Source organism: Phalaenopsis equestris, unplaced genomic scaffold (genome assembly GCF_001263595.1).
Source record: "Phalaenopsis equestris unplaced genomic scaffold, ASM126359v1 Scaffold000002, whole genome shotgun sequence".
NCBI lineage: Eukaryota > Viridiplantae > Streptophyta > Magnoliopsida > Asparagales > Orchidaceae > Phalaenopsis > Phalaenopsis equestris.
In genome coordinates, this window is record NW_018164444.1 from 27,407,255 (window position 1) to 27,425,110 (window position 17,856).

Genomic DNA, 17,856 nt, shown 5'->3' on the forward strand with positions numbered 1-17,856 from the left:
GCTTAGCCTTTTCACAAGTTTGGACTCAATTCATCTAGACAACTTTTATCTTGCAGATACTAGCTCGGATGTCTACATTACTTTAGCATTGGCTTTAGATTTCGTTTGGACTATTATGTTTGGTTGAATAAACGGGCATCATGGTCTTATACTGGTGGGCCCTCTTTTGTTGCACTTTTTTGTCTCCTGGATAGTTAGATCACCTAGAAATTTATGCCAGCATATTCTCGATGCACACATCCTTTGAATTGCATAAGAAAATATCAAGGCTTGCCATGCGAAGGAAATAAAAATTTGAAATGTGTTAATAGTTTCTAAAATTTATGCATGCTTTATGCATATAACATAATTTTATTTTGTGATGGATAATGAGTCAACAACTCAACAAGCCTCTTTTAAGTATAAAATTGTTGTTTTGCACTATAATATAAATTTCTTAGATCAGAAATTTTTTTGGGATTGATGTTTTCTTTTATTTTTAGTTTTGTTTCTAAAAATATGTATTTTAATGTAATTTTTAGATATATGCTTTTTATTTTTAAAAATAAGTTAACATTTTTTTTTTTGTAAACTTTAGATCAAAACAATTGTTTTGAGCATTTCTTAAAAAAAATAATACTTTAATTAAATAGTTAAAAATATTTTACTTTAGATCAAATTATAAGTGAAAATAAAATAAAATTTAAAAATAAAAATGATGCCAAATAGCCTCTGAATTTCATTATTTTATTTTATTATCGATATATGATTTTCTTAAGTTTTTTTCGGTGGGGACGGCGGGAAGGCCGTTGCGGGTTAATTGGTTGATGAAGGATGAAAAAAAAAAGGGCTTCACGGGGCTAATTTTGTATTAAATCCAACCGCATTAAGTGAAAACACACATTTAATGTTGATTGAATGACGTAAAAACGAACTTGTCAAATATAACAAGGCTCTTTTTAATTAAATCTATCTATACTAATTAAAGCCATATGTCTATTTAATACTATGAATCTTGATGCTTCATATATGTATAACTCGCAGGGTCCAAGCTCGCGCTACCTAGTGATTTTCGTGAAGCCCAAAGAAAATAGTTGGTGGTTCCACACGTCATCCAATCTTTTCAAATATATATTCACCAACTATTTTCTTTGGGCTTCGTGAACATCACTAGGTAGCGCGAGCTTGGACCCTATAAGTTATATATATATATGAGTACCACCTCCATATAACGGAGAATTCGCCTGGAGTGGATTTGAACCTCTGACCAAAGGGGACTTACACCGTCGAAATGGATGCTCTACCAACCGACATGAGTATGAGACTCATATATATATATATGGTGACATACCACTTAATTCTTCTGAATTTACATATCTTACAATTAAATTTTACTTTTTACATTTAAATCACCGAATCTTTCCTATCTCCGAAAATTATCACTATTATAAGTTTTATAAAGTGAAATAAACCTTATTCTATTTTTTTGACAGAAATACCATTGCACTTCATAGTTACATTATAGTTATCATGATATGTGTAAGATTGTTGTAGGTCCTTGTCATTTTAAAAAAATATATTATTGGTGACACATGAAAATATTTTGTCTGAGGAATTACATCCCGAGATTACCCAAGCTAATTGTAAAAAATGAAGAAAATACTTTAATTTTTCTTCCATGAGTATAAATAATATGTTGTTTTTGTAATTATTGTTGTGAATTTTAGGGAGAAGAGAAACACAGAATCGACACAAAACCAGAAGAACACGGAGATTTAATGGGGTTCGGCAAATATGCATATATTCTCGGGATCAGAGCGGTGCCTACATCCTCGGGAGCAGAGCGGCGAATTCACCATTTCAGAGGAGTTACATACTCATAGTGTTACACATCTATTTATAGATAAAACCCACAGATAAATTTACAAAAATGCCCTCGCTCCCCCCAACCCACTAATTCAAGAGACATACATTTTCACACTAAGAGACACTCAAGAAACTTCAATAAATTTTATAATTTGCACTAGATGCCTTCCATGTTAAACCTTTCCAAGTAGTCGTAACTCTTTGTGCATATGTCCCTCTAGACAATTTTTCACATTGTTTCTAATAAATTAATCAAATCCAAATTACAGGGCGAAAGAAATTAGCTAAAAATTCAAATAAAAAAAGGATCGACGTTAAGAAAATTTGTATGTATATGGAACAAATTAAAAAAAAGGAGAGGGGTTTTAATGATATTACATGCCAGCTTCGAGGTCCCCGCCGGGACCAAAGCTTCAGGTGGTTCACATAAAAGCTCAAAGAGCGTAGGCTACCTGGAGAGAAGCACAGGGCATTAGTGATCAGACACCGTTGAAATTCGATCAAGAGCTTGGCGTTCATTCGAAGTATTTCTGTGAATTAAAAATGGTTCGTGGCCTATAGTAAATGTGGCAGTCGCTATCTGCTCGCCACATGGATTAATATGATGCACACATCACACAGGTGGTCTGATCAGGTTCTTATCTGAGATCGAGATTGGCTCGCACTGCGTGGCCGCTCAAACTTCATAATTAATTTTTAGATGAATTAAATTTTATTTTTCTATTCAGAAGATAAGGGGAAGTGATAGTATTTGAATTAATATTATGAAACCATCCGAATCATTTTTATTTGGCATGGATGGATCAATATTTTTCTTCCTCGGGAGGGCTACACATCATTGGAGCAATGTTTGTTGAATCGTAAATGGCAAAGTTTAATTTCATTCATCTATTGTTGGTTTATTTGAATTGAATGAAACGATCGAAAACAGTCTGGATTCTTGCCATTCGGTGTTAGAGCCATTCTTCATATCAGGCTTTCTTGTTCAAAGCCCTCCATTACAACAATAGCACATCAAAGTCTGCCAAGGGATTCACGGCATCAAGTGAGATCTGCAAGTTGTTTGGTCGGTTGTGCGGAACATATTGTTGGGGTCGTTAATTGGAACAATCCAGATTATCCATACAACAAAGTGAACATAGATGGCAGTTTCAAACAGAATTCAATGTTCTTTAATCGAAATTTCAAACTGTGAAGTTCAGCCTATTAATTGCTGTGAAACTAAAATGTTCTCGTATACATATGGAAACTGATTCATTGACATGCGCTAATGTGATGGATTACCTGTGGTATGGTGTTCATGTTTGGAGGAAGATTTCTATGCTTTTGCCTTCATTCAGCATTATTTGGTCTCGTTGCCAAATAGAAGCCAACAAACTGGATGGCTAAATTAGGTGCGGTTCCTAGAGAGATTCATTTTGGCTCGTCTCCGCCACTTGAAAGTTGTTGTTTTGCTACGGAGACAAGATTTCTTTCCCTGTTATTAGGAATGGCTTATACTTTTATTGCACGACTGACTAATAAAAGATCTTCTTTTCTGCCGCGCGCGTGTTTGTGTCAGTGTGCACGTGTTGCGTGTGAGTGCTGTGTGTGACTGAGTGATATATATATTCATGTGTCTTGCATGTGTTGGAGAATTCACAACCGTAAAATAATATATTTATGTCTTAGCATTATATGATAATTCAAGACATACATAAATAAAATAAAAGATAATAGAGAGGACAAGAGGGATTTTTATAGAAAATCAGAAATGTTAAAAACCCGAAAGGCCCAGTGCAGTTGAATTAGTTTCATTATATTGGTGTTACAAAACTTTACCAGCCTTTAACTAGGCGTAAGCAAAATTATAAGAGTAGGGGTAGACAATGTCACTTTCACTCTTAAGAGTGGTAGAATATGTTGTGAAAGTGGTGACGGCCCATCTATTATGAAGGAAGACAACGAACAAAGTTTGAGCACCAAAAAAACTCGATGCCAGTGTAGTTGATAGCCACGATGGTCTGGTCGCGCCGACAATGATTGTTAGGCAACAAAGATCTGATGAAGACAGTGGTTCGGTTGAAGTGACAGCAGTCCATTAATGGCAACAACTTAATGAAGATGGCTAGGCAGCTATAGTAGGCAACAACAACGGTCATACAGTGGTGGTCTGGTGACAACGATGAACAAGCTGTGGTGGTTCGGCGGCGGCGGCGGTCAAACAACGGTGACTGGGCAACATTGACTGATAGAGGTGGCTCGATTATGGTGGCCAGACAAAGATTGTCTGGCTACATTGATGATCAGATGGTGGTGGCTCGGTAACAACAATAGTAATTTGACGGTAGCAGGGGGTCAAACGACTCTGGTCAGGTAACGGTGGTCCGACGACTGCAACTCGAAAGTGGTGGTTTGGCAACGATGACAACGAGATGGTGATGGTCTAATGGTGGCAACAATCAAATGACGGTGGTCGAGCAACGGTGGTCCAGCATTGGCGGTAGTTGGATGATGGTGGCAACGACTGGACGATTATGGTATGGCGAATGCAGCTCGACGACTATGGTCGGACAATGACACTGGTGGCCCGGTGGTGGCGGAGCTCGGGACTATTAATAGATTTTGTGAGTGATATGCTCTATGAGTACTTTATGAATCTTGACCACTCCTTGTGTTTTATGAGCATTTAAGTGGTTTAATGATGTCCGGATTGAGTTTCATTGGACTCGTTGGATTTGGCATGTTCAGACACTCGACTGTAAATTTCTTAAATTTGGAGATCATTAGATCCCAAAATATATTCAGAACTTCAATCTATATTTTAAATGTATGAACTGGACTCATTGGGACTCGGATGAGATCATCTTTTATGTTACTTGGTTCGTCAGAACCATTCTCTTAATCAAATTTCCGGAGCTGGTTTCTTCGAACTAACAAGTAACGGGCTTATTCCTACACTGCCAGTGCACATCCTTTTCCAATAGAAATTGCGACGGAAGCCGCGCGATTATAGTGTAATGGGCATAATTGAGCTCACCAGTCTTGCTTTCGCTTTCCCCCTTCCTCACAGAACCCTAATCCTTCCGTTCCGCGCCAGCTCAAACAGGGCTAAAGGCGACTGCTTGACGCTCTTAAAGGCGACTGCTTTCCCATCGGCTTCTTCTACATATGCTGGAATCGATCGACGGTTTTTCTGCCTCCCTCGTAGCCGACGGATTGGCGTAGCCATGGCGTCGTCCGGCGCGTCTCATAAATCCGAAGACGAGTGGAGGACGATTCTTTCGCCGGAGCAGTTCCGGATTCTTCGCCTCAAGGGAACCGAGTAATTCATTTGTTTTTCTCTTAAATTTTTGTTTGCGCCGATCTGATTTTCATATTCTGGATCTGTTTGTTGTATTGATTTGTGATGTTTGGAGATAAATTTCCGGATAATAGCAGCAGCAATAACAACAACAAGCCTTTTTATCCCACAAAGTGCGGCTACATAAATCTTTTTTCTTCATTGTGTCCTCTTATCGTATTTTTCTTTTAATTCCAATAAATTAAGATTATTTTTTATACAACATGTCTAAATTTTTTAGGTCTACCTCTACATTTCTTTACATAAATCGAATCTAAAACATCTACTCTTATAACCTGATCCTGACCAAACCATTTAAGATGACTCTCTCTAATCTTATCTGGAGCTACACCAACCCTTTCACAGATACATTAGTTTCACAATTTTATTTTATGACTTTGAATGTTGGCCGATAAAAGAGAAGCATAAAATTAAGTTGAGTATTGCTGAGATGAGAATGCTTAGATGGAGGAGTAAGCTGACTAATCTTATCATTCATCTGGATAATAGGGTCCATTAAAATAAATGTAGCTAGAAAATTAGGATTATTGACACAGAATGATTGGTTTAAAGATGGCTAATTTATGTTTTGATTGATTTAGTCTTCTGCATGGTATGTAGGATGGTTCAAGAACCAAATAAACCTAAAACTTGTTGCTTTGTAAGATAAAAGAAATCCCATTTGTTTGCATTTAATTGATTTATGTGCATGTCTTTACTATTATTTATCAACAGTTCTTTAGCATATTCAAAAATGTAATTGATGGAATGAAATTAAATTCAAACTTTATCTCCGTGGCTCAATTCTGTATTGATCACTACATTAACTCTATCCAATCTCCCCCAATCGCCCTTCTCTTCTCACTGTGCTTTTCTTCTCAAACCAAAACTCTTCGGAGCATGCAAATTGAGAACAAGTATATGCCAAACAAAGAGAAAAGGAGAAAGTGGGAGCTACCAGAGAAAAACCATTTGGAAGCAAGGCATGAGCAATTGGATTTCACCTTCAAACGCTAAGACTAAAGCCTAATCATTGTTTTTAGGAATATTTACTGATTTAACATAAATACGACTTAATTCTTATGTATTTACATTTCTAACACCAAGTTTTCAATTTTTACATATATGTTATCTTATCTACCAAAACAACAAACCTTTATCCCAATAAGTGGAGTCGGTTACATGAATCGTTTGCTTCCATTGCATCCCAAATAAGTGTATTCAGTTTTTAGTAGTATGTATGTAAGTCCCCCATTTTTTACAAACAAAAACAAAAATAGTTCCAAATAAGCCCCAAGTACATTTTCTAAAAACATAATTTTATTTAAAATAATGTTTGATAGTTGAGTTTTTCTTAACCACGAAAGTGTTACGATAAGAAAATCAAGCTATTATGTGTGTTATTTTCAGTTATCATGAAATGTAATTTCTTTTCAATTAATGCATTGTTATTGCCTTTCTATCTTTTCTAGCGGCTCATGTAATTTCTTCATTTACACCTCTCTTCCAACATTGTGTAATTCCTTACTGCTGCATTTTCTACCCTTAAATTTCATTTCTCATTACCTTATTTTCAACTATTGCTGCTACTGCATTGCTTCTTACATGATCATTTCTCAATCATTCATTCATAATTTACTACAAATCCATTATCATTTTGCAACGCAACTTAAACTTTTACCATTTAACATTTGAAAGCTGGAAAACACTAATTTCACATCTATTGTCTCTTTATAATTGCAATGGAGACAGAAACTTCCAACTACGGCATTTGTATCTCGACTAATATTAACAAAGATAATACTAATTCTGGAATAAAACATGTAAATCCATGTTAAAATTTTAACACAGCCTGAAGCTTCTATACAGGTATCCAGGCATTGGTAAATATGACAAATTCTTCGAGGAAGGCATCTATGAATGTGCTGGCTGCGGGACTCCTCTTTACAAATCTACCACAAAGTTCAATTCTGGCTGTGGCTGGCCTGCTTTCTATGAGGGGCTTCCCGGCGCCATTAACCGATCTGTCTGCTCATTTTTCTTTTCTATTAATTGTTAGGAAGATTTACATACATACCACTTAATTCTTGAGTATTTAAATTTTTACAAAGATGCGACATTATGCATGAAATAACGTATTTCACTTTTTAAAAGTTGAAAGAAATGAAAGATTTGCAAGAAAAGTAGAGTTTAGGTGTTAGATATATAAATACATAAGAATTGGGTGTTATGTATGCAAATGCCCGTAATTATTATATTATACACAAATTTTTGTTGTTTGGGTGCGGAATGAAGTATATAGTGGCTGTCATGCTTTCAGGTGGATGCTGATGGAGTGAGAGTAGAGATAACCTGTGCTGCTTGTGGCGGCCATCTTGGTCATGTTTTCAAAGGCGAGGGATTCAATACCCCAACTGATGAGAGGCACTGTGTAAATAGCATTTCCCTCAAATTCTCGCCACCTCGTTGAAATATATATTGATGGATCATATGAAATATTTGTGTTCCATTACTTGAGGGATTAATGAAAATTTTATTTATTTCATATAATCAGCTTGTAGAGTAAAGTGTTTGGACATTTTGATTTTCTATGATTTTTCAGTGGACAACAAATGTAGCCGAATCTGATGGGGAACAATTTTTTTTCAGCAGCCTTGCTGAGTCCTGACTAATTAGCTTCTTAATAAAGCATACTATTATATAGATTCTATTGTAAATAAAAGGAATACATAGATAAAATTAGAGGCAATTACACACAGACCACCCAGATTTTGCTATTTACAGAACAACCATCCTGTTTCATCTATTTTTTGAATTCTCACCCAAATATCAAAATTCATGGTAAAATCCCAACCCCACATTTTTCATTTTTATCAAATTTTCAATAGTTTGATCATGGTCTGTATGTAATTGTCAAATATAAAGTTAAGAAAACATTACTTTATAATGATATTGAAATCTTTTAGGATACAGCTAGAGACATTTAAAACTAATAATACTGGCAAGTAATAAGAATGAATGGTCTGCATAAAACAAGAATTCACATGAACAATATTGAAAAAAAATGGCTCTGGACATACGATACATCATCTATCTAATCCACGCCCTTTTCATTCATGCCTTCACTAACTATCCTCTGAAGACTTTAACTTCTTACTCCTCGATGAATTGTTTCTAGGAACCATGTCTTCCATTATCTTTGGAATTGTGAAGGAAAAATTAGCTCCAGAAAATCTTCCTCTGTATTCCGGATTTGCATGAAGAAATTTCTCAACCTCCACACTGCTCCTCACCCTCTTCCCATTGGGCATTAAGTAATTTGCATCCAACTTTGACAAATCCTTCCTCATCATAAGCATTCTCGTTATGCCGGGTGGAGGCTTCGGAAGGTTCGGCTTATCGATGACCCACAGCCGACTCGTATTGTATTCTATATCAGCAGGATCATCGCAGGTAGAGTTTGATCGTTTCTCGCAACGCCATGGATCTTCTATGAAGGTCTCCCTGATGGTCTCGTATTCTTCTTTGGTAGGGATGAGCGTCCACTTGAAGCATTTCTCACACTGTACTGCAAATCCTCCAATAGAGTCTTTGGAAGCGTTAGATTTCTGCGGAAGAGGGGCATCAATTTGGTTTTCAACAATTTCTAATAGCATGACTTTCAGATACACCTTACGACACCAATGCAACTTTAAAGACCAACCAAAATACAATAAACCTCAAATTATGGGAAACGCACTACATAAAAAACGTTAATTAACTGATAAAATAATAACATTTATCACTCTATTCCTATGAATACATCTATACACCCACCAGAGTTATGCCATTAACCGCAAGTGTCATAAATTTAACAGAAATACTGGCAAATTTTGATAGACAAAACAGATAAACGATCCGAAAAACACTCAGACTCGCTCTCTTACTTTGCAAAAACGATCGCACACTAAGTCCTAAGTTTATGATTGAGCAGAGAGGAAGCTATCATCCATCTAAGATTAAGGGGAGGGTTGGGGAGTTATAGTCATTCCACTACTAAGAATTATAACAAGTCTTATCTTGAAAGGCCATAATTTTTAAAGATTTTTTCTATGGTTTATTAAGTAATTTATTTATTTTTCATGATGTGTGTGCAATGCAGATGTTATATACGTATGCAGTATACCTTTAAAGTCACAACAATCAAAATAGGTTCTCTCTTGGAAGAACTCCGCCAAGAGATATCACAAGAATTTTGGTAATCAAGTGATAAACAAGAGAGGCAGAGATATGTAGAATTTTTGTGGCGGGAAAGTAGCAAATAATTTAGGAAAACCGAGGATCTACCATCTATGGTCTTCCTCTTCTAAATGGCTCCCCTTTATTCTTTAATTGGTTCCTTGATTCAAAATCCAACTCTTCTAGCTCTTCTCTTCTTCTTTTCAACTAGCTTGGACAACCCATGATTATTTAATTTTTGCTACCCATTCAAACGCATTTATTTTCCTTTAAAAATCTTGTGTACTTTCACACTTCACAAAGTCTCCTTAATATAGCATGATTTATTTTTAGACTCCTCCTAAAGTCCTACAATATATTCAATGGAATTAGCCATTGCATCCCATAACAAGTTTGGCTCAACTAAATAATTCTATTCTCTCTAACAATCTTATTTTAAAAGATTAATAATTTCTCATATTTTAAATCCACCACCTCATCCTAGATTGATTTTCTTCTTTGATTATTTTATTTGTACTGCAAAAATATACATCCATAACTGTTGTTCTTATTTGATTTGGTCACTTATTATAATTTTGAACACTTCAAAAAACAAATCTTTGCAATTAAAAATGTTTATTTATGATTTTGTAGCCCTACTTTTATAATGTGTTCACTATTGCAATATCATATGCTATTATGAAATAAATATTGAGGAGAATCGTATCCCACTTCAATTTACGATGAAACTTGAATACAAATGGGGATATATTTATATAATTCAATTTATCAATTTTTTTTATGATTATAAGCAAACAAAATAATATTTCTCAACTTCCTAACAATCCTCATACTTACAAGCCTTACACTTAGATAATAATAATTTATTAAAGGAGAGACCAATCCTTATTATTTAACACCTAAAATGGTAATTTGACGGTAGATGAGCTGGTCAGGCCACAAAATAATTAAAAATTTGAAGGGGAGCAACCATGCATGTAAAGTGGAGAGAAAATGTGTTCAAGCCTTATGCAACCTCTAGTGTAGCTTGTCATACTCCCATTCAATTTATGCAAGTTTGCCATTTATGAGAACCTGCCTAGATCATGGTTTTTAATTTCATTTGCTCTAAAAAGTTAGAACTGAATTTAAAGAGAAGCCCTCTCTTCAGCCTCTTTGGAGTATCACTAAACTTGTTTGTTGCTTTGGCCCATCTTGAATATGCTCAAAATCAGCCAAAGCAATCTTTTTCTAGAGGTCCTTCATGTACTACATCCAAGTTCTCTAATATAAGCACAACCCAGCTTTGCAGTTCATCAAAATCAGCAAAAGAAGATCAAACAATTTTAATTTCTAGCATTGATTACAAAGCACATATTAATATAAGAATAACCTATTGAAAGTCATTGGTGGACAACCTGTCCATGAATTTGAGGGAGTCATATCTTACGGGTTGATCTTTCCACTTTTTCCTTTTAAATCTTTCCTTGCATGGATGCAACTATTCAAATTCTCCTTCTTGGTACACTCAAGATATTCATGTTGATCATTGTAGTCTTGGGACTTCCTCAAACACTCTTCCAAGTCTTAATGTATAACACTAATGCTCTCCAAGATGCCATTTGTCTTCTTTGTTTTCAATTCTTCCATCCCTCGGGTCTTAAAATAGAGATTTCAAGATCGAAAGATCTTTGATGCAAGAAATAAAGGAAAATCTCATATGTCAATTCAGATGTCAATCTATTAATTTGTTCAATCATAAACAAACTGGATGTATATGCTTGATGCTAGAAATTGTAACCTAACAACATATACACTACATAGTCTGGTTGACCCATCAATCTTCAAATGGAAGTTGGTGCTCCTAATTATCTTTAAGTTCACTAGGCTCCACAAGTGCCTTCAGAACTTAGGAATATGTTGCAAGTAACCAACCTTAAATGCTTCCGCATCTGCTGGAAGAATAGCTTGGCCGCTGCTCTAGTGTGGTTGTTTTCTATAGCAAATCAAGCAAACCATCACGTTAAGCCTGTCAAAAAATATAACAAAATAATTGTGCCCTCATGTTCTCGAGTAAAGCCTTCAATTGACTATATACAGATAATTTCAGAAGGCCAACTTAATCTGTTAAGTGGCATGAAAAGGCTCATTATTCAAGTTTTAAGTTAGCGTTCAACTAAAATTTTATTCATCGTAATAAAAAATTTTGGGCATGCAGCTATCAAGTATTTAGGTAATAATTAGCCGATACTTACTGCCTAAAGTTTATCCTTGCATATTCTTGGAACTGCATGCCCATCCCGAGATGTGGTCCTGTGGACTCTTCTAAGAAGTCTCTTGGAATGTAAATCAAGAACTTTCTAGTAAATTATCAATATGGTTAGCTCATCAATGGAGGGCTACATCAGGGCAAGTTCGCTTCTTTGCTATTCTTTAGGGGGTATTGAGATTCATTGACATCACCCTAGCATTGGTTCGAAATAAATCTCATAATTGTAAACTTTATAATGCTTGCTTATAAAATTTTATCTGTGCGTGCTACCAAAAGTGGCTTTTTAACATGAAGTAACACACTTCCTTGGTCAAAAACTTCTAAACTAAACAGGGTGGCAATTATTGCATCCCAATCCAATGACACCAATTTTTTCAAAACATCCATTCCTAAAATCCGTCAGATTATTCCTCCACAAACTTGCACTGCAAAAATGTCAAACCTATGGCATGGTCAACAACTTTGTTAGCAGCAAAATGAAAGCTTTTCCAAACCAAAAAAAAAAATAATGAAGGACATGCTTTAAAAGACAACTCTAAAAATTTTGAAGCATTTGGCCAAACCAACAGGCCATTATAGTTTTTCAAAGCTCTGCCAAAAAGGCATAGTTCATATTTTTGCTCTCATTTCAAATGCAAACCAGTATGATTTTATTTTTTTTTTAACGAGTATAGGAAAGATCCAATTAATTAAAATTAAATCTAATTCTGAAGTCAAGTTTGACCAAAAAAGTCGCCAAACCTAATTGATAAAAAAATTTAATGATAAAAAAACATACCAAAGATGGAGAATTTTTTTTTAAAAAAAAGAAATCATATTGTCAAAAAATTTATAAAGATCATATCTATGCTAAGAAGGCAATTGAAATATCCGGCAAATTAATGATAACAGAGAAGACTTTAAATAACAAGAAGTGTATTATAGGCTCTACATAAATAAACTCAGAGAACCCTCTTCACACTTCAATGCCCACCATAGTTCATTGTTCTTCATTGCATTATCCACAAAAGCCACTCAACCCCCAATTTGTTTACCTGAAAACCACATTGTCTTTTAGATCCATTTGCCTAGATCCATTTCTCCTATTGAGTTCATTTAAAAAACTCTACATTGCCAACAAAAACTATTTCGTTGGGTTTGCATTGCTTATTTGACCAAAATGAGTCAAGGAGAGTGAAGTATTGTTGGTCCTAAAGATAATTAAAAATTTTGCCAACTGTGGAATTAATGCAAACCACAAGCATCCAAAAATAAGAAATTCTAAATTGCCAACAAAGACTATTTCGTTGGGTTTGCATTGCTTATTTGACCAATATGAGTCAAGGAGAATGAAGTATTGTTGGTCCTAAAGAGAATTAAAAATTTTGCCAACTGTGGAATTAATGCAAACCACAAGCATCAAAAAATAAGAGCTAAATGTTGGGATTATAAAAATTGTATCTGATTGAGCATGATTTTTTACATGAACCATGGTGTTGAGGCACCTTCGAAGAACTAAACCAAATTCTATGACTTGCTTTGACATAATTGGCGCCCAAATGTGCTCAAATTCTCATTATTAATAACCAAAATGAACTATGAAGTAATATGTCAAGTTTGTAGAAACTTGAAATGACCTAATTAAGATTTTGAAGGGCTCAAACTGATCCAACCAAGTTGAACCAACCTGATCTTAACTTAGACCCAATTAGCCAATCTAAAATGGGTCATCATCGCCATTCACAAAAAAGCCATCAAGAATATGATATCCTCGTATTAATAATCAAAGATATTATCAATGTCTGACAGCCCTCTGACACCCAGACAATCCCAAGTTCAAGCCAGCCAAATTCACTAACCTAGGAAAGGGCACATGTAATCAACATTGACACAATTTTTTTTTTATAATCAACGACTTCAATCTCCTCCTTCCATTCAAGTTACTTGATTCCCGTAAATAGATTCAAATTCGATTCATTTATGATAATTATAGATAATTTCTAAGGCTCTAGAAACTGTTATAGACTTGCCAATCAACCACATCATGTACCTCATTGATAATGCCTAGTGCCACTCGTGGACATGGCCCTACTTGTTGACATTGTCATAATCGCCGCTCGTTGCACACATCTAAAACTACTTGCTGATGAAGTATCATTGCTCATTGGTGTGACATATTGTTGCTCATTTCTAACACCTCTTGATACTCACAGATGATGAGATGTTGTTGATTGCTAGCGCTTATGATACGGTACCACTTGTTTCTATTTAAAGCAATAATTAACAATTAGATGTCTCTTAAAGATGTCGTCAACCACGTGTCACTACTCGTGTGCATGCCACTTGACAACAGCATTATTAATGATTACATCATTTGAGTTCATGGTCAATTATGTCATAGCACACCTCTATCACAGTTCATACATGAGTCACATGTATGCATCCACCATTAATTATGCCCCCAGCATAGTCACTATCATCCAAATTTTCTTATGTGAGTTTCTCATATTGGGCAGGCATCAAGATTTTTACCTCCAAGCTTTTTCACCTAAAAATTCCTAGCTTTGTCATTAAGTGTACGCCTAAAATTCTAGAGCCATGACAAACAAAATTACCTCTCAGTCGTTGTTTATCAAAGTCTCTCTCGGCGCATAACAACACCTCAAAAGGCCAGAAGTTAGACGAATGAAAATAGAACTCAATAATCGAACCCTGAATAAACTTCTAAACAAGCCGTCTATAAAAAAAAAGGACCAAGAATCCGACATGCTCCACAGCGCTAACCTAAATAAAGATCTGTACAAATCAACCTAAATTAATAGAGGAAAGGGCTAAAATATATCCAAACATAGATCAGGTACAAACAGCATCCAGATAAGATTATGAAGCAACAATAACTCGAGCCGCGTCGAATGACCTAAAAATGGAGTAGAAAGGCTATGGGTTTAATAAAATCGCAACTACTTGTTACAGATTCAACCGAAAAAGGAATCATAAATAGAGAAGGAATGGAAGAAAGATGACAAAAATTTTGATAGGGTTTGCAGGAAGAGAAGTGATCGGATTATGCTTACATCCATGGAATTGATTTTGCGAGTTTCCCAACTCCGACGGCTTCGTATGTCGCTGATCTACGATTAGGGGTTTAGCAAACCACTTCAGGTGCGTCGTCATAAGAAATGGGCATGTGCATGCATAGCATTATTATCATTTTTTTACACTGAACTTTATTTTTTCATGTATATTTTTAAAGCATTAAAATGTTATATTTATAAATACGAAAGTTTAGATATGAGATATATAAATACATAATAATTGTATGCTATTTATACAAATTTCTCTATAAGAAATATATTAGCTACTTTATATCACAAAGAAAAATTTTTATTTAATTACTCTCATATTTTATCATGGAGCATTCATGTGAGTAATTAACAATCAATGCTGATTTGAAAAGAAAATTATATTAGATTCAAAGAAAAATAGATTAGATTCAAGATTAGATTCACCATCATCATCCCCACCCTCATACTGCTTCGGCTTCTTCCCTTCCGCAGTTTCGAACACAACACCGCTTTGATCTTTGTCATCATCTCCGATCTCAGATCGGTTACCTGGGTAACAATCTCTGCAGCAACCTGACGACACATCTCCTCCTCTCTAAAGTGAAAGTGGATGCACTGGATGTGCTAGAGGACGAGCAGACATCATAGGCTGGCGCTTAGGACCCCAATCAGTGGACCTTGCCCTTCTTCTTCACACTGACATGCTCCTTCCAGAGGTCGTACTTAAAAGGATTGTGAGATGTGCTCGAACCACAGGCCAACTTCTGAGATCCACTCTTCTTGAGCCTCATAAAGGCCTCCTGATATTTATTTTAATTTATACTTATTTATCTTGTGAAATACTTGGTCCCCCTGCGATCTGTTGTCCACCCATAACCGATCCAACTGTCGCTTGTGGACTCGCTCTTATAACTCTACAGCAATTGGCTCCTGTTCTTTCTCCAGTATCTGTCAATGTAATGGAATTGTTAGCATACATTTAATGTAAAATAAGATTTAATAGAAAAAAAAGTCTTACCAGCCTCCTCCTGTGCTCCGTATGTGGGAGGGCTCCACCTGTGAGTTTTGAGGCTCCCATGCCTCCTCCGTAATCAGAGCAGCGATTCAGCTTTGCCTGCTCGCTCTTTCTCTGATACTCAGGAGAGATCTAGGTCTTGATAAGTGCAGCAAACACATCAACACCCAGCCACAAAGGGTGCTCACGTGTGCGGCGTATATCACCGAACTAGTCTCGCAGACGATCGCTCATCTTTGCTCAAAGTTCCAGCAGATTTGTGCCTCCTCCTCGGGGAGTGTTCGGGGTTTACCTTAAACTCACCAAACTACGTAGCCTGAACTCTGATCGGGATCTCCTTCCAGAAAAAGTGCGAGTGGTCATACTGGCTTCAAATTATATCTCTGATGGAATGAAGGGTCTGTGTAAGGGAACTAAATCTGAAACCAACATGTAATTAGTTTCCTATTAAATTAATAAAAATATACAGCGCATTAATGTGGACATTACATTAAAACTTACGTGTTCCCCACTGTCTTGAGCTGATGACGGTTGCTCGTGGTGCTTGATCTCGATGATGCATTAATATTAACTGATGTTGATGATGTTGGTAGTGTCGTGGTCGTAGTTGGTACCTATGGTGGTTTCGTGGCCACAAGTGTTGGCGTTAGTGGTGTCGTGGCTGGTGGCAGTGGTGGTCTCGTGGGTAGTGGTGGTAGTGGTGTTGGAGTCGTGATTGGTAGAGGAATTGGTGTGGTAGGTGGGATTGGAGCCGGTTTCGATGTGTTGCCCTTTGTACCACCACGTCCATGGCCTCGTCAGCTTACAGATATTTGCGGAGCGACCCATCCCCCTACAAGGGGTATACCTCCCCTTTCTTCACAGCCTCGTCACTTTGCGTACTTCACAAAAGAGGAAACATCAAATACTCTTTATATCATATAAAATATCTTCTTTTAAGATATTATTTTCATGTGTGTAATCAATAGTGTAAGGGGTTGCGAGACAAATATGCTTAGTTTCATGATTGGCTTTACAACTAGAAACAAAATACAAAACAAATATGTCTATAAAAGGGTTGGAGTAGCTACAGTTGCACACAATATTAAAAAGAGATGGCTTAATGGATTTAACGATCTTCGACATACCTAACATCAATATGATGTTAAACGATCCAAGTTCTAAAAGAAATTCGATCCAAAATTAATTTTTAAGCGATTGTCGTTGTTTGTTTAGTAAATTCTGATTTACTAAATTAACTTATTAGTTGGTTTTAATGAAAGCTTCAACCTGTCTAAATCCCGTAAATCTTGTTTCTTACTTCTTTTGGTAAATCTCGGATTTAAGGCAAAATGACGAAAAAACATGATTTAAGAACCTATTGGATTGACATAGGCATTTTTTATCGTTTAGCAGGATTTAGCTTAAATCATACATAAATCTTGTACTAAACAACTTCTAATTAAACTCTTTCTCTATGGGTTGTTTGGTTGCAAGTAGGACTTAGTTTGAATAGGATTGAGAATATCCATTAAATCTTGTGAAACCAGATTTATGAAATCTTGAAGGGGTTAGAGACTGAAAACTGTTTGGTATATTAATCAGTAAATTCCAGTAAATCCGGAGAAAGTGTTTGATGATTTTAATATGATATACTAAATCCTTTATCCCACTAAGTCGGGTCGACCGCATCAATCCTTTTTCTCCATTGCGTCCTATTGAGAGTCATATTTTCATTAAATTCTAATAAATTATCATTTTTTATAGAATATGCCCAAGTCTTTGTAGGTGGTCTACCTCTGTCTTTCTTAACATAAGTCAAATCTAAAACATCTACTCTCCTAACTGGTTCATCAGATGATTGATATTTAATATGACCAAACAATCTAAGACGATTCTCTCTAAAGTTGTCTGTCATAAGAGCTACACTAACGATAACACAGGTGTACGCATTCTGCATTTTCTCTCTAATTGTAAAGTCACTCATCTATTGAAACATTCTCTTCTCGACATCACTTAACTTAATTTTGTTCTTGTCTTTTAAAGGCCAACATTATGAGTTATAGAGCATTGCACGTCTTACCACTAACAACAACAAGCTTTTAACCCACTAAGTGGGGTCAACTACATGAGTCCTTTTTCTCCATTGTGTCCTATAGAGTGTCATATTTTCATTTAATTC

At 35.8% G+C, this 17,856-nt stretch overlaps 2 protein-coding genes across 5 annotated transcripts; one reads left to right on the forward strand and one right to left on the reverse strand.

Moving 5' to 3' along the window:
* Positions 1 to 4,702: 4,702 nt before the first annotated feature.
* On the forward strand, positions 4,703 to 7,780 carry LOC110017809 (peptide methionine sulfoxide reductase B5-like). Its single transcript, XM_020714922.1, has 3 exons — positions 4,703 to 5,149; positions 7,037 to 7,193; positions 7,488 to 7,780. Exons 1-3 carry the CDS (start codon positions 4,845 to 4,847, stop codon positions 7,635 to 7,637), a joined length of 612 nt encoding a protein of 203 aa, XP_020570581.1. The 5' UTR covers positions 4,703 to 4,844; the 3' UTR covers positions 7,638 to 7,780.
* A 369-nt stretch (positions 7,781 to 8,149) lies between these two features.
* Positions 8,150 to 17,373, reverse strand: LOC110029219 (methyl-CpG-binding domain-containing protein 4-like). Of its 4 annotated transcripts, none has more exons than XM_020731422.1 (3): positions 16,197 to 17,373; positions 15,125 to 16,114; positions 8,150 to 8,775 (listed from the first exon to the last, which is right to left on the reverse strand). In XM_020731422.1, the coding sequence occupies exons 2-3, from the start codon at positions 15,263 to 15,265 to the stop codon at positions 8,293 to 8,295; spliced, it is 624 nt and encodes a 207-aa protein (XP_020587081.1). In that variant the 5' UTR covers positions 15,266 to 16,114; positions 16,197 to 17,373; the 3' UTR covers positions 8,150 to 8,292. The 4 variants fall into 4 exon arrangements, with proteins under 4 accessions (XP_020587081.1, XP_020587072.1, XP_020587064.1 ...); XM_020731413.1 differs by having other exon boundaries at positions 15,125 to 15,628; positions 15,699 to 17,373; XM_020731405.1 differs by having other exon boundaries at positions 15,125 to 17,373.
* Between the last annotated feature and the right edge of the window lie 483 nt (positions 17,374 to 17,856).

Coding starts and splice junctions, on each gene's coding strand:
- LOC110017809 (XM_020714922.1), top strand. CDS start 4,845: ATGGGCATAATTGAGCTCACCAGTCTTGCTTTCGCTTTCCCCCTTCCT. Junction 5,150..7,036: donor CTTCGCCTCAAGGGAACCGA/GTAATTCATTTG, acceptor GCTTCTATACAG/GTATCCAGGCATTGGTAAAT. Junction 7,194..7,487: donor CCGGCGCCATTAACCGATCT/GTCTGCTCATTT, acceptor TCATGCTTTCAG/GTGGATGCTGATGGAGTGAG.
- LOC110029219 (XM_020731422.1), bottom strand. CDS start 15,265: ATGTGTCGTCAGGTTGCTGCAGAGATTGTTACCCAGGTAACCGATCTG. Junction 8,776..15,124: donor TGAGGGTGGGGATGATGATG/GTGAATCTAATC, acceptor CCTCTTCCGCAG/AAATCTAACGCTTCCAAAGA.